Source organism: Salmo trutta, chromosome 28 (assembly GCF_901001165.1).
Source record: "Salmo trutta chromosome 28, fSalTru1.1, whole genome shotgun sequence".
Taxonomy (NCBI): Eukaryota; Metazoa; Chordata; class Actinopteri; order Salmoniformes; family Salmonidae; genus Salmo; species Salmo trutta.
The window spans coordinates 14,221,041-14,238,234 of NC_042984.1; the positions used below are offsets into that span (position 1 = coordinate 14,221,041).

At 40.0% G+C, this 17,194-nt stretch overlaps 1 protein-coding gene across 1 annotated transcript; it reads left to right on the forward strand.

Annotated features, from left to right (window-relative positions):
• Positions 1-1,444: 1,444 nt before the first annotated feature.
• On the forward strand, positions 1,445-17,023 carry LOC115165556 (carboxy-terminal domain RNA polymerase II polypeptide A small phosphatase 2). The gene is made up of 7 exons (XM_029718754.1): positions 1,445-2,037; positions 11,114-11,268; positions 13,087-13,191; positions 13,455-13,511; positions 14,185-14,277; positions 14,653-14,838; positions 15,058-17,023. The coding sequence occupies exons 1-7, from the start codon at positions 1,977-1,979 to the stop codon at positions 15,181-15,183; spliced, it is 783 nt and encodes a 260-aa protein (XP_029574614.1). The 5' UTR covers positions 1,445-1,976; the 3' UTR covers positions 15,184-17,023.
• The last annotated feature ends 171 nt before the right edge of the window (positions 17,024-17,194 follow it).

Genomic DNA, 17,194 nt, shown 5'->3' on the forward strand with positions numbered 1-17,194 from the left:
AATAGAGAGAAAAAGGAGCAGGTTTCTGGGGGCGATAAAATAGCTTCAAGGTATAATGTACAGACAAAGGTATGGTGGGATGTGAGTACAGAGGAGGTAAACCCAGGCATTTAGTGATTATGAGAGAGATATTGTCTCTAGAAACATCATTGAAAACAGGTGATGTCATCGCATGTGTGGGTGGTGGAACTGAGAGGTTGGATAAGGTATAATGAGCAAGGCTAGAGGCTCTACAGTGAAATAAGCCAATAAACACTAACCAGAACAGCAATGGACAAGGCATATTGACATTAAGGAGAGGCATGCTTAGCCAAGTGATCAAAAGGGTCCAGTGAGTAGTGAGGTCGGTTGCGGTCACGTCGATTCAGACAGCTAGCCGGGCCATGGGTAGCAAGCTGGCGGAAGATGGTCTGTTTTTAGCCACCTCGTGCGTTTCCGTCGATAGATTAGTGGGGTTCCGTGTGGTAGAGGGGACCAATCCAATTGGCAAAAATAGTTATAGTGCCCCAACAAAATTGGCCGATAGATCTATTCAGATAGCAGCCGATAAGACAGCTAACGATTAGCTGGCCGCAGATGGGCGTTCAGGTTATGTCACGACGGAGGGGCCAGTTGGATAACTCCCTCGGGCAGATAACGTCGGTAGTCCAGTCATGAAGGCCCAATGGGGCTCCGCATCGGCAGTAAAACGGGTCCGGATAGGTGATTGTAGCCCAGGAGTGGCTGATGGAACTCTTCAGCTGGCTAGCTCCGGAATAATTGATGTTAGCTCCGGGACCGATGTTAGCCAATAGTCACTCGGATTGCTGCTAGCTTGCTGCAAGATCCAGGTGTAAATGTGGAAAAAGTGAAGGGGTCTGAACACATTTTGAATGCACTGTATGTGATGTGTGCAGCACTGCATTTTACAAAAAATACTTAGCTAGCTACCTCTTCCTTCATCTGTATATGATGAAGTGTTGTCATGTTGGAGTGCTGGAAAATTACAACAAATCAACTAAACAGATTACCATTAGTTATGATGGACATAAACATTATATTTAGCAAAAAATGTATATTTAATTGTAAGGAAACAATCATATAGGTGGATAAACTTGAATGCTTAAGTTCGAAGTGCTGTTTTTTTCTTAGTCATTACTGCAATTACTGAAGTCCTGTGTCTCAATTAACTAAAGATGTATAATATTATTAATGACAATATCAATAAAAACATTATTATTATAATGATTGAAGAAAAAAATTGCTTAATTTACTAATACAATTATTACAATCATAAATGCACACTCAGTCAGAACAAAACCAGCGCTGGAACATATTTTGGTGTGGAGTGTGCAGAATGGAGAGGAATGCCTTTGCAACTCCCACTTTCCAAAGATCCAATCCGAAACGACCAGCGGTTTCAAGGCGCCCTTGGTGTTCCATTCGAAGAAAAACAAAGCACCGAAAAAATAAATACATCTCACATTTAAAATCGAATTATATTCATAACCAATTCTCTTTTTGAGAAATATGTCCGCCGATGTAATCTGTTTTCTTTTCCTCCTCTCGGTAATATCAATTTGACGGTGTTGTTTATCTGTAGTAAGGGGAACTTGAAACCGCCCCTTGCCCCATTTCCTCGGTTGTTTTTCTTCTTTCGCCTGTATTCTCCATGTTGTTGGAGCGAAAAGTGAGGTCTTCGCAGAGACAGGAAGGGGCCGTTCGGTTCCGAAATATACTAGCGATAAAGTAAACCGAGACGCGCAGCCGAGGAAAACGCAAAGACGAAAACATATCCAAGCGCCCTGCCCCTCCCAGAAGAAGCAAGAAATAAAGAAGCATTGTTGGTGATGAATTGTAGCGTCTTCCATATCCAACAAAGCCACGGATGACAGTTATCAGGGCAATCATTTTGTAACTTGTCAATATAACCTAATGAAGGCTGCTTATCTCTGTTTGGGGAACGGATTGGATTTTGAGGGCTCTGTGCTTGTCAGATGGAAAGTTCTATCATCACTCAAGTGCAAAAAGAAGACATTCAATTGTCACCGAAAACAGGTAAGAATATGATACGCTCCGGGTTTTATTGTTTGTTCTGATTTAAACATGGGTTTAACTAGAACGGTAAAGGTTAGTTTGATTTGGAGGAGCTTCGTTAAGTAATCAAATACAAGCACTCTAACGTTGATGCGAACATGTTCCCAGCGCGTCCATTTGACAGTTCCAACGTCGCGGATATTGCGCGCGACATTCTAGAGCTCACTGTTTTTCTTAACTGTCGGATATGTACACATTGGATTAATTTTGCATATAAATAGACTACGTTGAATATCAATATTATTTCATGATGATTCAAGCCGCCACATTGATGCTGAACATGATGCTGAACAATTGATGCTGAACATGGATTGGTTTTCAAAGGTATTATGGAACACCTGCATAATTGGAAGGGGAAAACCCCTCTGGTACAAACACATTTTTGACAATGTAAGAGTAAAGGCTATTTGAAAAACTGTATCGCATTACATGTCTTTTGTCATCACAAATTCAAGGTTGCCAATAATATTCAGTCACTGTTTGTTGCCTACTGTAAACAATTCAAATCAATATTTATTTCCCATTTTACATGATTGGACTTTCAAGACCAATCAAATGATTCAGATGTTGATGCTACAGTATTTCTATCGATCAAAACAAGGCTACAATATCCAATACCAAATTATTATTATTATTATTATTAGCCAATAATTATAATTTCATTAATTGACAGACGAATAATTTTGCATGTAAAATGTTCAACCAAACCACCCCAAATTTAGCCTACCCTGTGTTTTTCATTTAGGATATATATCTCCAGCTGTTGTATGTCGCCGTTCCATATATTACTTTGCCACATATGTCTCTAAGCAGGCATACACACAGCACAGCCATGTCTTGTTTTTGTTCGCAGGCTCAGGCTGGAGACACATCAAGGCAGATCAATGCGCGCCAGTGTGGCACGCTGTCCTAATGTTATTACAAAAATACCACATCACAGGCCTATACAATACAAAGATTGTCAGGTGTATGATATACAATTTGCTGTTAGAAATTAAACCGACAACGGTTGCGGATGAGAAACATAACCGTAGAAATGCCAGGTGCCGCGGTCGATATTGACAGTGGAATGCACAAGCACACCCCTCAGCACACGCCCTCCGCCGCCCATTGTAAAGCGCGGTTTCAAAGAATCTTTGTTTTCATGCTTCAGGCAGTCCGGTTTGAATTGGAGGGTAGGGTACTGCTGTATGGTTATAGTTGTTTTACAATACCAGATTATGTGTGATAGGAGCAGCAGGGTTATCCTATGTTTGCTCAACAGATACAAATGTAATAGATTATTTGATTACTATAGATAGTTTTTTTTCTCATTTATCATATTTGTTTTGGATATATTCAGGAATAGGCTATCCTACACTTTAAAATGGCTTTTTGGCACTAGCATGTTATGTTTGTGTTTTATAAAGGAAATCCACAACAACAATCATTTTTACAAGTAAGCTGCTGGGTAATATGCCTATACATGTCAGCCCTAAACGATTTTGGTAACACTTTATTTGAAGGGTACCTACATAAGGGAGACTTCATAACACATTCATAATGCTTTCATAAACAATACATGCGCATTTCATAGATGCATATGCCAACAACCACATGAATTAGGGATGGGCATTTTACTTTTTTTGACTGTTCAAGTACTCACATTATTATTTTTTTCCCGAGTACTCCAATGGAAAAAACATATGTGCACATGTATCTATAAGTCTATGCCAACAGTGTGCAACAATGCTTCATTTATCATAACAGTTACAGATAACAAATCCTAATTGCTAAATTGCCATATTCAGTCAATAAAAAAGCAAGTGCCATTGAAGATTAATTTATTGAAACCATACTATCAACTGGTTATATTATATTGTGGAACACAATCTTTTTAAAAAGACACATTTTATTGTAAAAAAACATGTTATATAACAGAATAAAATGTATCCAAATATTTTTCCATATGAAAAAAGTTGCCAGTGCAAGTGATGCGCATCTCGAGTCTGGGAAAGTTATTCTCAAGTCGTGATCATTTGAAACGGGGATCAATTTGGCCAGTTAGAAATCAAAATCTGTCTTCTTTTCGACAGATGTTCAATTTAGTTTATTCTGCCGCTTCTTTGTAATTTTCTAAATGGCTTATCAATTCCACATTGAACACTGCATGGTAATGAATGCTTAATGATTCTGGTGAAAATATGCTCTTTGTCTTTATCAAACTAATGTTTTTGCATATTTTCTGTGTGGAACCTGTCTATGTTTAGGGGGGTTATAGCCTAGACTAACTAATTCTAAATGGCACTAGCAGTTCGCAAAGTAGCCTAAGTGGAAACTAGATGGGACACAATTATTCCTAATCTGCAGCTCATTGTTGGAATGCATATTTTCCTACATCAATCAAGCAGTCCATTTTGAATTTGTGATAAAACTGTCATCATTTGGCAAGGAATATAGCTTGTGTATCCCATCAGTTAGATACAATTTTATAGACAGTTATTTCTATAGGAGCTTGTGTGCACACTCAGCACGCATGTATGTAGGGAGCGGTCGGAAGGCAATCGAGGGACTGAGACAAGGAGGGGAAAGGGAATTTAGGGAGAAGAACTGTGTGATGCTTGGGTTAGTTTCTTTTTTTGTTGTGCCCCGCAAATGCTGACGTGCAATTGGAACACCAGAGTCAAAGCAAATTAACGTTGGCTTCAAGACAAAATGTCAACATTTTTCGGGACAATTTTACTTGCCTGTTTGGGCAGCCACAAAGCACAGTCCACCAAATAGTTTTATATTATTTGAAGAAAATTGATCTCTGGTTAAAGATCAAGCTTTGACGTCCGTTCAAGTACTTGTGCCATCTCTAACATGAATACTGCAGATTTGAACTTGTGGTTGTTGACAATGACATTACTGAAATGCTAAAGAGCTTCTTTATGAATATGTTAAGATGCTTACAGACGGGCCATCATAGACTTCAATGGGAGTAGGGCGTGGCGGGCGGCAAAACACAAGCAGTTTTGCAAGAAGTGTTGTTCCTGGTGCTCGCTCCCATGAGCGGCGCCGCTGGCCCTGCTCGAGGCACCAAAAGATGAAATTAGCTGAATTCTTGAGCGGCCGATGCACATGGTTGACCAATGAGCAGAGCTCATCTTGTCAACCATTGTTTTAATGACAACATTTGAGCTGACAACAACCAGGACCGCTGGTCTCTACACACTGTAGGCAGATTTTCTCCCGGTTCAATTTCCGTTTACAGTGGCCCATCTGTAAGTGCCTTTGTGAAGTCCTTATGTAGGTACCCTTCAAATAGTGTTACCACAAGTGCTTTAAGTTACATAATATATTAAAAATTATTTATCTTGAGTTCCCATACACTCTTCCTCAATTCCTTGGTTATGTACACTATATGTATAAAAGTATTTGGCAATTTCAGCCACACCGTTGCTGACAGGTGTATAAAATCAAGCACACCGCCATGCAATCTCCATAGACAAACATTGGCAGTAGAATGGCCTTACTGAAGAGCTCAGTGACTTTCAACATGGCACCGTCATAGGATGCCACCTTTCCGACAAGTCAGTTCATCAAATTTCTGCCCTGCTAGAGCTGCCCCAGTCAACTGTAAGTTTTGTTATTGTGAAGTGGAAATGTCTAGGAGCCACAATGGCTCAGCCGTGAAGTGGTAGGCCACACAAGCTCACAGAACGGGATTACAGAGTGCTTAGGCGTGTCGTGCGTAAAAATCAACTGTCCTTGTTTGCAACACTTGCTACCGAGTTCTAAACTGCCTCTGGAAGCAAACGTCAGCACAAGAACTGTTCGTCGGGAGCTTCATGAAATGGGTTTCCATGGCCGAGCAGCAGCACACAAGCCTAAGATCACCATGCGCAATGCCTAGCGTCAGTTGTAATGGTGTAAAGCTTGCCGACATTGGACTCTGGAGCAGTGGAAATGTGTTCTATGGAGGGATGAATCATGCTTCACCATCTGGCAGTCCGACGGACAAATCTGGGTTTGACGGATGCCAGGAGAAGGCTACCTGCCCAAATGCATAGTGCCAACTGTAATGTTTGATGGTGGAGGAATAAAGGTCTGGGGCTGTTTTTCATGGTTCGTGCTAGGCCCCTTAATTCCAGTGAAGGGAAATCTTAACCCTACAGCATACAATGACATTCTAGACGATTCTGTGCTTCCAACTTTGTGGCATCGGTTTGGGGAATGCCCTATCCTGTTTCAGCATGACAATGCCCCCGTACACAAACCAAGGTCCATACAGAAATAGTTTGTCGTGATCGGTGTGGGAGATCTTGACTGGCCTGCACAGGCCAGGCCCTGACCTCAACCCCATCGAACAACTTTGGGATGAATTGGAACGCCGACTGCGAGCCAGGCCTAATCGCCCAACATCAGTGCCTGACCTCACTAATGCTCTTGTGGCTGAATGAAAGCAAGTCCCCTCAGCAATGTTCCTACATCTAGTTGAAAGCCTTCCCAGAAGAGTGGAGGCTGTTATAGCAGCAAAGGGGGACCCACTCCATATTTGATGCCCATGATTTTGGAATGAGATGTTCGACGAACAGGTGTCCACATACTTTTGTAGTGTATCATCATTCCAATTGCTGCAGACGCCCCCCAAAGATGAAAGGAAGAGAATGATAGAAGGTGGGAAATTAAAAGTTAGTATCAAAGCTTGAGGTTAAGAATCAGGAGAGAGTCCCATAACAAACACTACTTAACAAAATATGACAAGCATGTTGAGTGTTGTCGTGATGTGACTATCATTAATCTGAGGACTGTTATTTATTTTATCAAACTGTTTAATTGATATTCTATTAAATTAATCATGTAACAATTAACTCATTAGGAATTTGGGGCACCACAGGAAAAGTTATTTAACGAGTTACTATTCTATTACCTCATCAGTCTCATTCTGAATGTCGCAATATCCCTGGATCCGCAAGAACCCTATCCCTTTGAATATTCAGTACTACACAAATTGATTTAATCATTTTATTTATTAACCTGTTATGGATAGGGGGCAGTATTTTCACGGCCGGATAAAAAATGTACCTGATTTAATCTGGTTATTACTCCTGCCCAGAAACTAGAATATGCATATAATTAGTAGATTTGGATAGAAAACACCCTAAAGTTTCTAAAACTGTTTGAATGGTGTCTGTGAGAATAACAGAACTCATATGGCAGGCCAAAACCTGAGAAGATTCTATATGGGAAGTGCCCTGTCTGACCATTTCTTGGCCTTCTGTAGCCTCTTTATCGAAAATACAGGATCTCTGCTGTAACGTGACATTTTCTTAGGCTCTCAGAAGGCGCCAGAACGTGGAATGATAACTCTGCAGTCTCTGGGCGAAAAACAGCAAGGGTTTTGGAGAGTGCTCCTTCTGAGAACATTGACACTGGCCTGCGCGTGCATGTGAAGACTCCATTTTCTTATTTCAGTGTTTGAACGGATACAACGTCTCCCGGTTGGAATATTATCGCTATTTTATGAGAAAAATCGCGTAAAAATTGATTTTAAACAGCGTTTGACATGCTTCGAAGTACGGTAATGGAATATTTTGAATTTTTTTGTCACGAGATGCGCCGGCGCGTCACCCTTCGGATAGTGTCTTGAACGCAAGAACAAAACGCAGCTATTTGGATATAACTATGGATTATTTGGAACCAAAACAACATTGGGTGTTGAAGTAGAAGTCCTGGGAGTGCATTCTGACGAAGAACAGCAAAGGTAATCCACTTTTTCTTATAGTAAATCTGAGTTTGGTGAGTGCCAAACTTGGTGGGTGTCAAAATAGCTAGCCGTGATGGCCGGGCTATCTACTCAGAATATTGCAAAATGTGCTTTCACCGAAAAGCTATTTTAAAATCGGACACCGCGATTGCATAAAGGAGTTCTGTATCTATAATTCTTTAAATAATTGTTATGTTTTTTGTGAACGTTTATCATGAGTAATTTAGTAAATTCACCGGAAGTTTTCGGTGGGTATGCTAGTTCTGAACAAAACATGCTAATGTAAAAAGCTTGTTTTTGATATAAATATGAACTTGATTGAACAAAACATGCATGTATTGTATAACATAATGTCCTAGGAGTGTCATCTGATGAAGATCATCAAAGGTTAGTGCTACATTTAGCTGTGGTTTTGGTTTTTGTGACATATATGCTAGCTTGAAAAATGGGTGTGTGATTATTTCTGGCTGGGTACTCTCCTGACATAATCTAATGTTTTGCTTTCGTTGTAAAGCCTTTTTGAAATCAGACAATGTGGTTAGATAAAGGAGAGTCTTGTCTTTTAAAATGATGTAAAATAGTCATATGTTTGAAAAATTGACATTTTTGCATTTTTGAGGTATTTGTAATTCGCGCCACGCTATACCATTGGATATTGGTGAGGCGTTCCGCTAGCGGAACGTCTAGATGTAAGTTAGTTAGTAACTAACTAAATAATAACACAGAATACCATACACACTTACATGAGATAAAAGTCCCTAGTGGACTGACATGGTATGACTGCTTGTTACACAATGGAAAGGGGGTGGGGAAAGAGAGTGAACATATCGTACATACATTTGGAAGCTACACTCACAGAAATATGAATACTTTGCACATGAACGACCGCGCATTCGGATAAGCAATGTATATATTTACGCGTAGATGTCTTTGTCGTCTCTGTTGAAACCACTCAGTCCGTCTATGGGGTGTGGTTCGGTGTAAGTCTCTGTTTGTCCACCAGAGGTAACAATCTCCTTATGCTTCTTTGGTCTTGGAGTGTTTGTTAGGATAGATACTTCAGACGTACCTACGGTGGTCAGAGGGATCTGTCCTTCCCCCTCGTGTTGAGAGTTAAATGTCCTACAACCAATTTTACATGTACAGCTGCAGACTGTGAATGTTCTGGTCTAGTCTTTACCTTCTTCACTCGCATTGAGGGTTTCAGAGCTTCTAACCATTTCGTAATGTGTAGCCAACGCTCCACGCTGTCTTGTCTTGTAGTTTTAACCATTCGTGAGGCCCGGTTTACACCGTCCATCTGCTTGGTCCCTAGTTGATTATTAAGGGTTCAGCTCTCGACCACTTTACACGCCAGCAGCGACCCGGCACGTTTTGGTCTGGTTTCCAAAGTTTCTAACCCTTTCAACGTGTGGACCGCAACCTCACGTTCTCTAGTCTAGTTTTCATAGGTTTCAACCATTTCGAAACGTTCAGCTCACGCTGTCTGTCACGCTGGTCTGATGTAAATTTCGTTAGCGAGTCCTTTTAAGCACTCTGGTCGGAAAGGCGGCTCCATCACACTGACACAAACTCTGAGCTCACTTGGGCGTGGCTACTGACAGCATAATTTTGCATGGAAAAACAATTCTCATTTTAGAATGCTAAAATCACATTGCTTTCTTCACAAAAGTATTCTCATATTTAATCATCATTTTTTACAACGTTTAGATGTTAACCTGATATACACAGTGTACAAGCTCTTCAAGATACAATGTTTCTGTTATAACGTTTTTCTATCCATTTTAATGACATCACAAAATAGACATTAATTTTCCCTATTCCATCTCTCATCATTCCCATCATTCGGACGTTGAATTATATTGTCCCAGTGTTCATTGTTTGATGTTGAAGTTTTGGGTGGCCACTCTTCTGTAACACAAAGACATTCCATTCTCCCAAACTAGAGACCAGAAAGCAGTTGGTCTGCTGCATTACAATTTACGATCGAGGTGAGGTGTCATAAAAACCCCACATCAATCCCCCCCTCTGCTCTGTAGAGCTGATCCACTGTAACCTCTGCTCTGTAGAGCTGATCCACTGTAACCGGATCTTTGGATCCTCACAGGAGAGTCATGACAGTGTTCAGATGTGTGAATCACACTTTTTCTTTTTGAATCCGTTTTTTATTAATCCCTTCGATAGCTTTAGTCAGTACAGCCATCTGTGTTCTGTATATCAGAGCCATCCATACATTAGATTTTTATATGAACTCTCATACTATTACCAGTGGTGCTATGCATATCCAACCAAAGAATAGATGCTATTTGCCTCCTCTGGTGTAACCTTTGTGAACTATGACACATTTTTACATTGACTGATCAAAGGGGCTTGGAGCATTGAGGTGTGACTGGCTTCAGCTCGCTCCACTCCAACCAGAGATCTTGTTCCAGGAGAGTCAGTGAAATGGTTGGAATGTTTTCTGTCTGTCTTTTTTTTATACAGCAGAAGTTACTGACGGTATCCTAAATGACACACTACTCCCTATATAGTGCACTACTTTTGACAAGGACCCTGTGGGGATTAGGGTGCCATTTGAGACTCAGTCACTGCCTGGTGAAGAGTGTGGGTTTTCCCGCACTCTCAATGATTATATAACATGTACCAACCTCTTCCAGCAGCAGCAGCAACCTCATTAAAGGCAGATTTTTATTTGTGTGTGTGTGTCCAACTGTGCTTGTGTCCGTGCGTGCGTGTGCAGGCTGGCTGGCATCTCTGTAGTGTAGAGGGAAGCCTTTCGTGAAGGGAGCACAGAGTTCATTCTACATGTGTGCAGTAACTATGTTTCTCAAAATGGAGGAAATCCTCCTTACTACTTCATGGGAAAATCTTGAGAAATTCACATCATACATTTCCCTAACATCTACAGATGTAGGGTCTTAACTTGAGCCAGTTTGCTACAGCAGGAAAATAATCCTGCAACAAAAAGAAATGTGGATGAAATTCATGGACATTTATGGAAGGGTTGATACATTTTTCTACAGGAAAATCAAGTCTGAAATGTCAAAGTGGAAATTACAAACTTCAAAAGCCTTTTTAAACCTCAAATATTCTCCAAGTTTTAAAGTTCTCCTGCAACAGGGGGATCAAATAAAAATCCTACATCTGTACCTGGATTAAAAGAACTTTCATTGCAGGTGGAATCACCATAATGTGTTGGTGAATAGCATTTTCATTTGGGACAAATCCATATATCACTGAAGAGTTTTGATCAAAAGCTTTTTGTGTCGTAGATCTACAGCATTCTTCTTTTTGGTCTTGTGACAGGCGAGGTGAGCAGATCTTCTCTGAAGAAGCCTAGGAGCTGTAACATCTTCAAAGCACTCTTCTGTTGCCTCAGAGGAGCACAGGATGCCCGAAATCCACCATCACCTTCACAAGATGCCTTGCTGGAGCCACAGGACAATGGGGATGTTGTCAAGGTAACAGAATATATTATTCTCAACATCTCGGCAGCATTGTTGTTGTAATTATCCATATAGAGTGTATGGGCTGTAGTTTACTGTATTTCAACCAAGTGTGGGACTATTATGTAGCCTAAAAAGTGTCCTTTTGCATTTTGTTATGTTTGCAAAGCTTGTTTGGACCGCTAAAGCAGATTACAAATGAATAGTTTTAACCACAAAGTTTCACACATTGTAATTTGGCCAGTCTTAGACTTTTTTATAGGACATGAATATTGTGTGTACAGTTTAGCTACATATTTTTAAACCCAAACAACTGTCAGGCTTAGCTCAGCTTTCTTTTTATTTTACAACTGTCAACTTCCTCATCAAGAGTTTAACAACTCTGCCATGGTTATTACAGGAAAATAATATATTTTATATAAGCAGACAATAACTACACAAGTGATTGCTTTCCTATCTTGAGCAATACCCTGTGAGAATTTGTGGGATTATTGCCCGTTGATGTTATAACAGCATGATGCAATATAAAATGGCTGCTGCACCTGTTGTGAACTTGTTGAACACTATAACCATGACTGTTGGTGGATAGAGAGTAGTTTAGGTCTGTTCATATTGATCTCCTATGATGATAAGACAGCTGAGTGCCTTGCAATCCACTAAGGCTAAACAGTGGTGCAGTGGGCCTACAAAGAGTGGATAATGTGATGTGCATGTCAGTTCATGTTGGAGACATTAGATATGTACAGTATTTTGTACCTGGTGCGTCATAACCGAAGTGTACAGAAGAATGACAAGGTGTGTGTTGCCCACAAGCCACTAGTGAGGCTGTCAGTGTAGGGGCGCTAGCGCCGTGTAAAGGCGTCCGCATGCTTCCCATCCCAAACAGTTCCTGCATATATTAAAACAACATTTTGTGATGTTTTGGTTGTCGGCAAGGGTTTTTCGGCTGTTCGTGCACACACAAAGTTTTCCTGACGCAAGCCGAAGCTCAGTAGCCAAAGTATACACCCCTTCGTCGGGAATTGGTCAACAGTAGGAATTCTTCAATTAATTGTTTTGCTGTCATTCAACGAGAAACGACTCGGTTTTCATGCAAATATTTCCCCTTGAGATATACTGCACCAAACATCTTAGTTAGATGTAAAATTGCGTGACTAAGACCTCCTCGGCAAAAAAATGTAAAAATGAATTACATATATCTGGAGTTATCTTAATTCGGACTATATTGAAGAAATGGCTTCAGCATCTCAAGAGGGACAAACAGTACAATTGCCGTTTTTTTTGTTCACATTGCCTAGTGTCCTCCAGGCAGCACTGGAGCAATGAGGAAGCTGTAGCTGTTGTGAAGCATGGGTATTGTTTGGGTCTCTGAATTTAATCTGATATTCTATTATTACAATATTATTACACTGTTAGAGCTCTTTTACCCCTACCTACATGTACATATTACCTCAACTACCTCGTAACCCTGCAGATTAACATGGTACCGGTTGTTAATTTATTGTGTTAGTATTTCCTTTTTTAATTTAGCACATTTTTCTTACTTTTTAACTCTGCATTGTTGGTAAAGGGCTTGTAAGTAAGCATTTCACATTAAAGTCTACACCTGTTGCACTCCGCGCATGTGACATAACATTTGATTTAATTTCAACTGCAGTTATTCCCTGTGCTTGTAGAGTGAGGCACTGTGTTTATTAAGCATAAGAAAAGCCTAGTAAAGAGGGTAAGATGTGGTGTTCTCTGGACAGTCCTGTACTGTACTCTGTAGTACTGGCTATAGATTGTGCCAGCTATAGTGACCCTGTATGTCCCCTGTTTTCTCCTCCACCACAGCTGTCATCAGGGCCCAGCCTGCTGCCTGAGATGACACCCCAGGACCAGGGGAAGATATGTGTGGTCATAGACCTGGATGAGACACTGGTGCATAGCTCATTCAAGGTAGCTACCGCTTTTCCACCCACTCACTGTTACATGTGGTTTTGTAAGGGGTGTTTGTATCCAATGCAAAGGTAAAAGAGGACATTTCATGAAATTAATTACAATTTTTAATTGCATTAAAAAAAAGTGAATTGTTTGATTTATGTGATTTATAGTTTAGCATCTAATTTAGCGATTTGATCCTATGTAATTACATACAGTATAACTGTAAAGCCCAGGAGCATCATAACAACAGTCTTCCACGGTGTTCCTTCTCTCCTCAGCCTATCAGTAATGCAGATTTCATAGTGCCTGTGGAGATTGAGGGGACCACACACCAGGTAAAATCTTCATCTGAATATGTTATCTGTGTGCTTGTAGAGGTGGGTGGGTGGGTTGGTATTGTGTGTGTGTGTGTGTGTGTGTGTGTGTTATGGTCAGTGTTTGCCGAGGTTAAAATAAGATGTGTCTCAGGACAGATGTTTGTTATGGGTGCTGTATGAGCCCTCTACTGGACAAAAGTTGAATGGGAAAGGAAGTAAACAGTTCAATTCAGCTTAGTCAGTTCACCTTTCAGAAGATTTTGCTCACCAATGCAATGCACCAGAGGTAATATTTAAACTCTATATATTGAAATGTACTGGAGTCTGCTGTACAGGCAAAACTACATGCAAAACTTGCACTTCAGGTCAACATGAGAACTGTTGTGGTGTTTGAGATTCTTCTCCATGGGCCTCTGCCTGGTTCAAGTAATCCAGGATAGGCTGGTTAACACCTGTACGGCCTATTCTTGATTACTTGTTTCAGGAACCGGCCACCAGCAACTGAGATGGGAACAAAATTGACACAGCAGAGGAAGAAGAGTTAAAGTTACCTTCCAAATATTTTCTTCCAGATACTTTATTACTGTTCAATTATAAAGCAATTGCTAAAATACTTTGTAACAAGCAGAAATGTCTGTTACTATACAGGGAAAAGAGCTACCAAAGCTTCATGCCAGGTGTTTGTTTTCAGGTATACGTGCTAAAGAGGCCATATGTGGATGAGTTTCTACAACGAATGGGAGAGCTGTTTGAGTGTATTCTGTTCACTGCCAGTCTTGCCAAGGTAAGCTGAAAAGACCTAACAAAACCTTATCTTGTCTTGACATTTGCCCTATTTATTTGTTGTTCTTCATGAAAAAACCTATTGTATTTTAGTTTAGAAAGTCTTAATACTTTTTTCTCTTTCACAATCCTCCATAGCCTTTTCCCCATGCACTAGGTGACCTTTGTAGTACCAAAGACTGCATTGTACATTTGCATATTATGAGCTAGCATACATTCCATAATGTAACCCATAGTTACATTATTAGTAGCTTTGCTGCCTTGATGACACTTTGTTAGTCCTGACCAAACTCCCTTTCCTTCTTCCTCTTGCCATTTCCTCCCTTCCCTGATCCTGGTCTTCCTCCTTTTCCCCCTCTTCTTTGCCTGCCCCCAGTATGCAGATCCAGTGACTGACCTGTTGGATCAGTGCGGGGTATTCCGGGCACGGTTGTTCCGGGAGTCCTGTGTGTTCCACCAGGGATGCTACGTCAAAGATCTCAGCCTGCTGGGCCGAGAGCTCCATAAGACCCTCATCCTAGACAACTCTCCTGCCTCCTACATCTTCCACCCAGAGAATGCTGTGAGTTTGAGTTTCATTCAACTTCTGTCAACTCAAATGTGACCTCTTTCAGGATTCAAAGTGACTAGTTCTGATTCTACTGCATTCTGATTCTATTCTAACCTGATATTCCACTTAACTTTTGGATTTGGTAGTTATATATGACAAGAATATACAGTTATCAATACTGCAAAGAAAGCATTAGTAAGTGAGTGAATGGTTTCTCTGATGCTCCCTCAGGTTCCTGTGGTGTCCTGGTTTGATGATGTGGAGGATGCTGAGCTGCTCCACCTGCTGCCTGTGTTTGAGGACCTGAGTCAGGCAGAGGATGTCTACACCAGACTGGGGGAGCTACGAGCACCATGATGGAGGGACCCTGCTGATGAGCACTTCATGACATTCTAATGCCTTTTCTCTGACTCTGAGCATCTCTCTGTCTGTCAACCACTGTCTGATGGTTCTGAGCGAGAACTGCCAAAATACTGTAGAGTACTACAGTCATTCCAAATGAATATGAATAAAGTGGTTATTTTTTCCAAACCAGAAGCCTGCATGGCCTGATCTGACTCAGGACACTTGTATCTTTGTGCCTTTTTCCTAAACAAACACAAAAAGCAAGCAGCTCAAACTGTTTTTATTAGTATTTTGTAAAAAAAAAAAAAAGAATCTTCCAATCTCGCTATGCAATCCTCTTCTGTATTCATGATGAACTACAGTGCTACTTGTTATACGGTTCACACAGTCAAATCCAGAATGCCAACAGAATGTAACCTTACATGTTCCTAGATATATGACCAGTTAGTATATGGTCACGTACTAAATGTTTAAGTGATACGTATGTAAATATTTGTATTATTTACTGTAAAATGGCCAACAAAGCAAAATGCCACTCCATTTAAGTACTGAATATATTAGAATAAATAATGTCTTCGTAAAGTTTTGGAGACTTTATATACATTATATCAATGTATTTTTCTGAATACCATTAATAGCATGCATACAGTGACGTTATAAAGCTTTAAAAAGCTTCTTGAGTTGATCATTTGGGACCACATTTTTTTAAGATTAATTCCTTTATGGTCACTTGAATGCAGACATACTGGATGCATGGCTACTCAGCAAAAGTGTATTATATTGTCGCTCTTAGAATATTTGGTCTAGTCTAACATGTTTTTCTGTTTTTCTTGGAATACTAAATGACAAAATTGCACTTGTTGTTTTATAAGTAAGACTGCTAAAAAGTGACAACTGTACCTTTCAAATTCAGTCAGAGACATCATGCACTGCCTGTGCAGATATATGCACCCTAATGCCATGCTGAATGTGGTCAAATACTGTATTAAAAAAAGGATATGTAGTTGTGGTACTCTTAATTCTGAAATGATATGTCCTTTTTTCTTATACATTTTGTGCATTCGTTTGTGTATTTTTTGCCCACTACAAGATGGGGTATAGAAACAACAATATTCAAAACATCTGCCAAATTATAATTTGTGCCTGGAGTTTTTGGATTGTGTAAACAAGTTAATCAAACACCACAGATTATTTTCCTCCCAAGAGTGCCTTTCAAACATAACTCTTAACCTTCCAATGCCTCCTCATATCATCATAGGTTATACCAACGACATTGGCTTATCCAAAAAGCAATAACCAAGTTCAGGGTGTAGATCAATGACAAATAACTAGCAAAATCTGGATTATTTTATATAGGTACAATCAAGTTTGTTTTTATAATGTTAAATATCCGTTTTTATTGTGTAGCTACATGTTGACCACTAAAGAAATGTCCAATCCTAATGAATAGCCAAAGCTATCTAGTTGTTGATATTGTGTAGATTAAGTTGTCCTTGTTGATATTGTTATAATCAAACAAAATAAAGTGTACAAAATGTACGTTTTAAATCAGTAACACATATTAGGCCAAAACATTGTTTTTAGTGCTAGGGTAAAAACCAAAACGTGCACCCCTTGGGGTCCCCAGGACCGAGTTTGAGATACAATGTTGCTACTTTCAATAATATTGGACTATTTTTAAAGAAATACATGTATTTTGGAGCCAAACTGGTCAAACGTTGCCAAATAAAAGTTTGATTATATTTCCTTGTCGGTGTGTATTTTTGTGGAATAGTCAATTGTTTTGTATTCGTCCATTACAATGATCCTGTGTTTTTAAATTCAAACGTTGCCAAATAAAAGTTTGATTATATTTCCTTGTCGGTGTGTGTTTTTGTGGAATAGTCAGTTGTTTTGTATTCGTCCATTACAATGATCCTGTAATATTTTCATCATTTGGGCTATCTGGCATCCTTAGGACGTCCATACCCTAAACCCTAACTTTAACCATTTTAAATGTCAACTTCGATGCGGGTATGGACGT

Excerpts from the sequence above, each read along its gene's own strand:
- LOC115165556 (XM_029718754.1), top strand. The coding sequence starts at position 1,977 with ATGGAAAGTTCTATCATCACTCAAGTGCAAAAAGAAGACATTCAATTG. Across the intron at positions 2,038-11,113 it reads TCAATTGTCACCGAAAACAG|GCGAGGTGAGCAGATCTTCT; the intron begins GTAAGAATATGA and ends GTCTTGTGACAG. Across the intron at positions 14,839-15,057 it reads TCTTCCACCCAGAGAATGCT|GTTCCTGTGGTGTCCTGGTT; the intron begins GTGAGTTTGAGT and ends ATGCTCCCTCAG.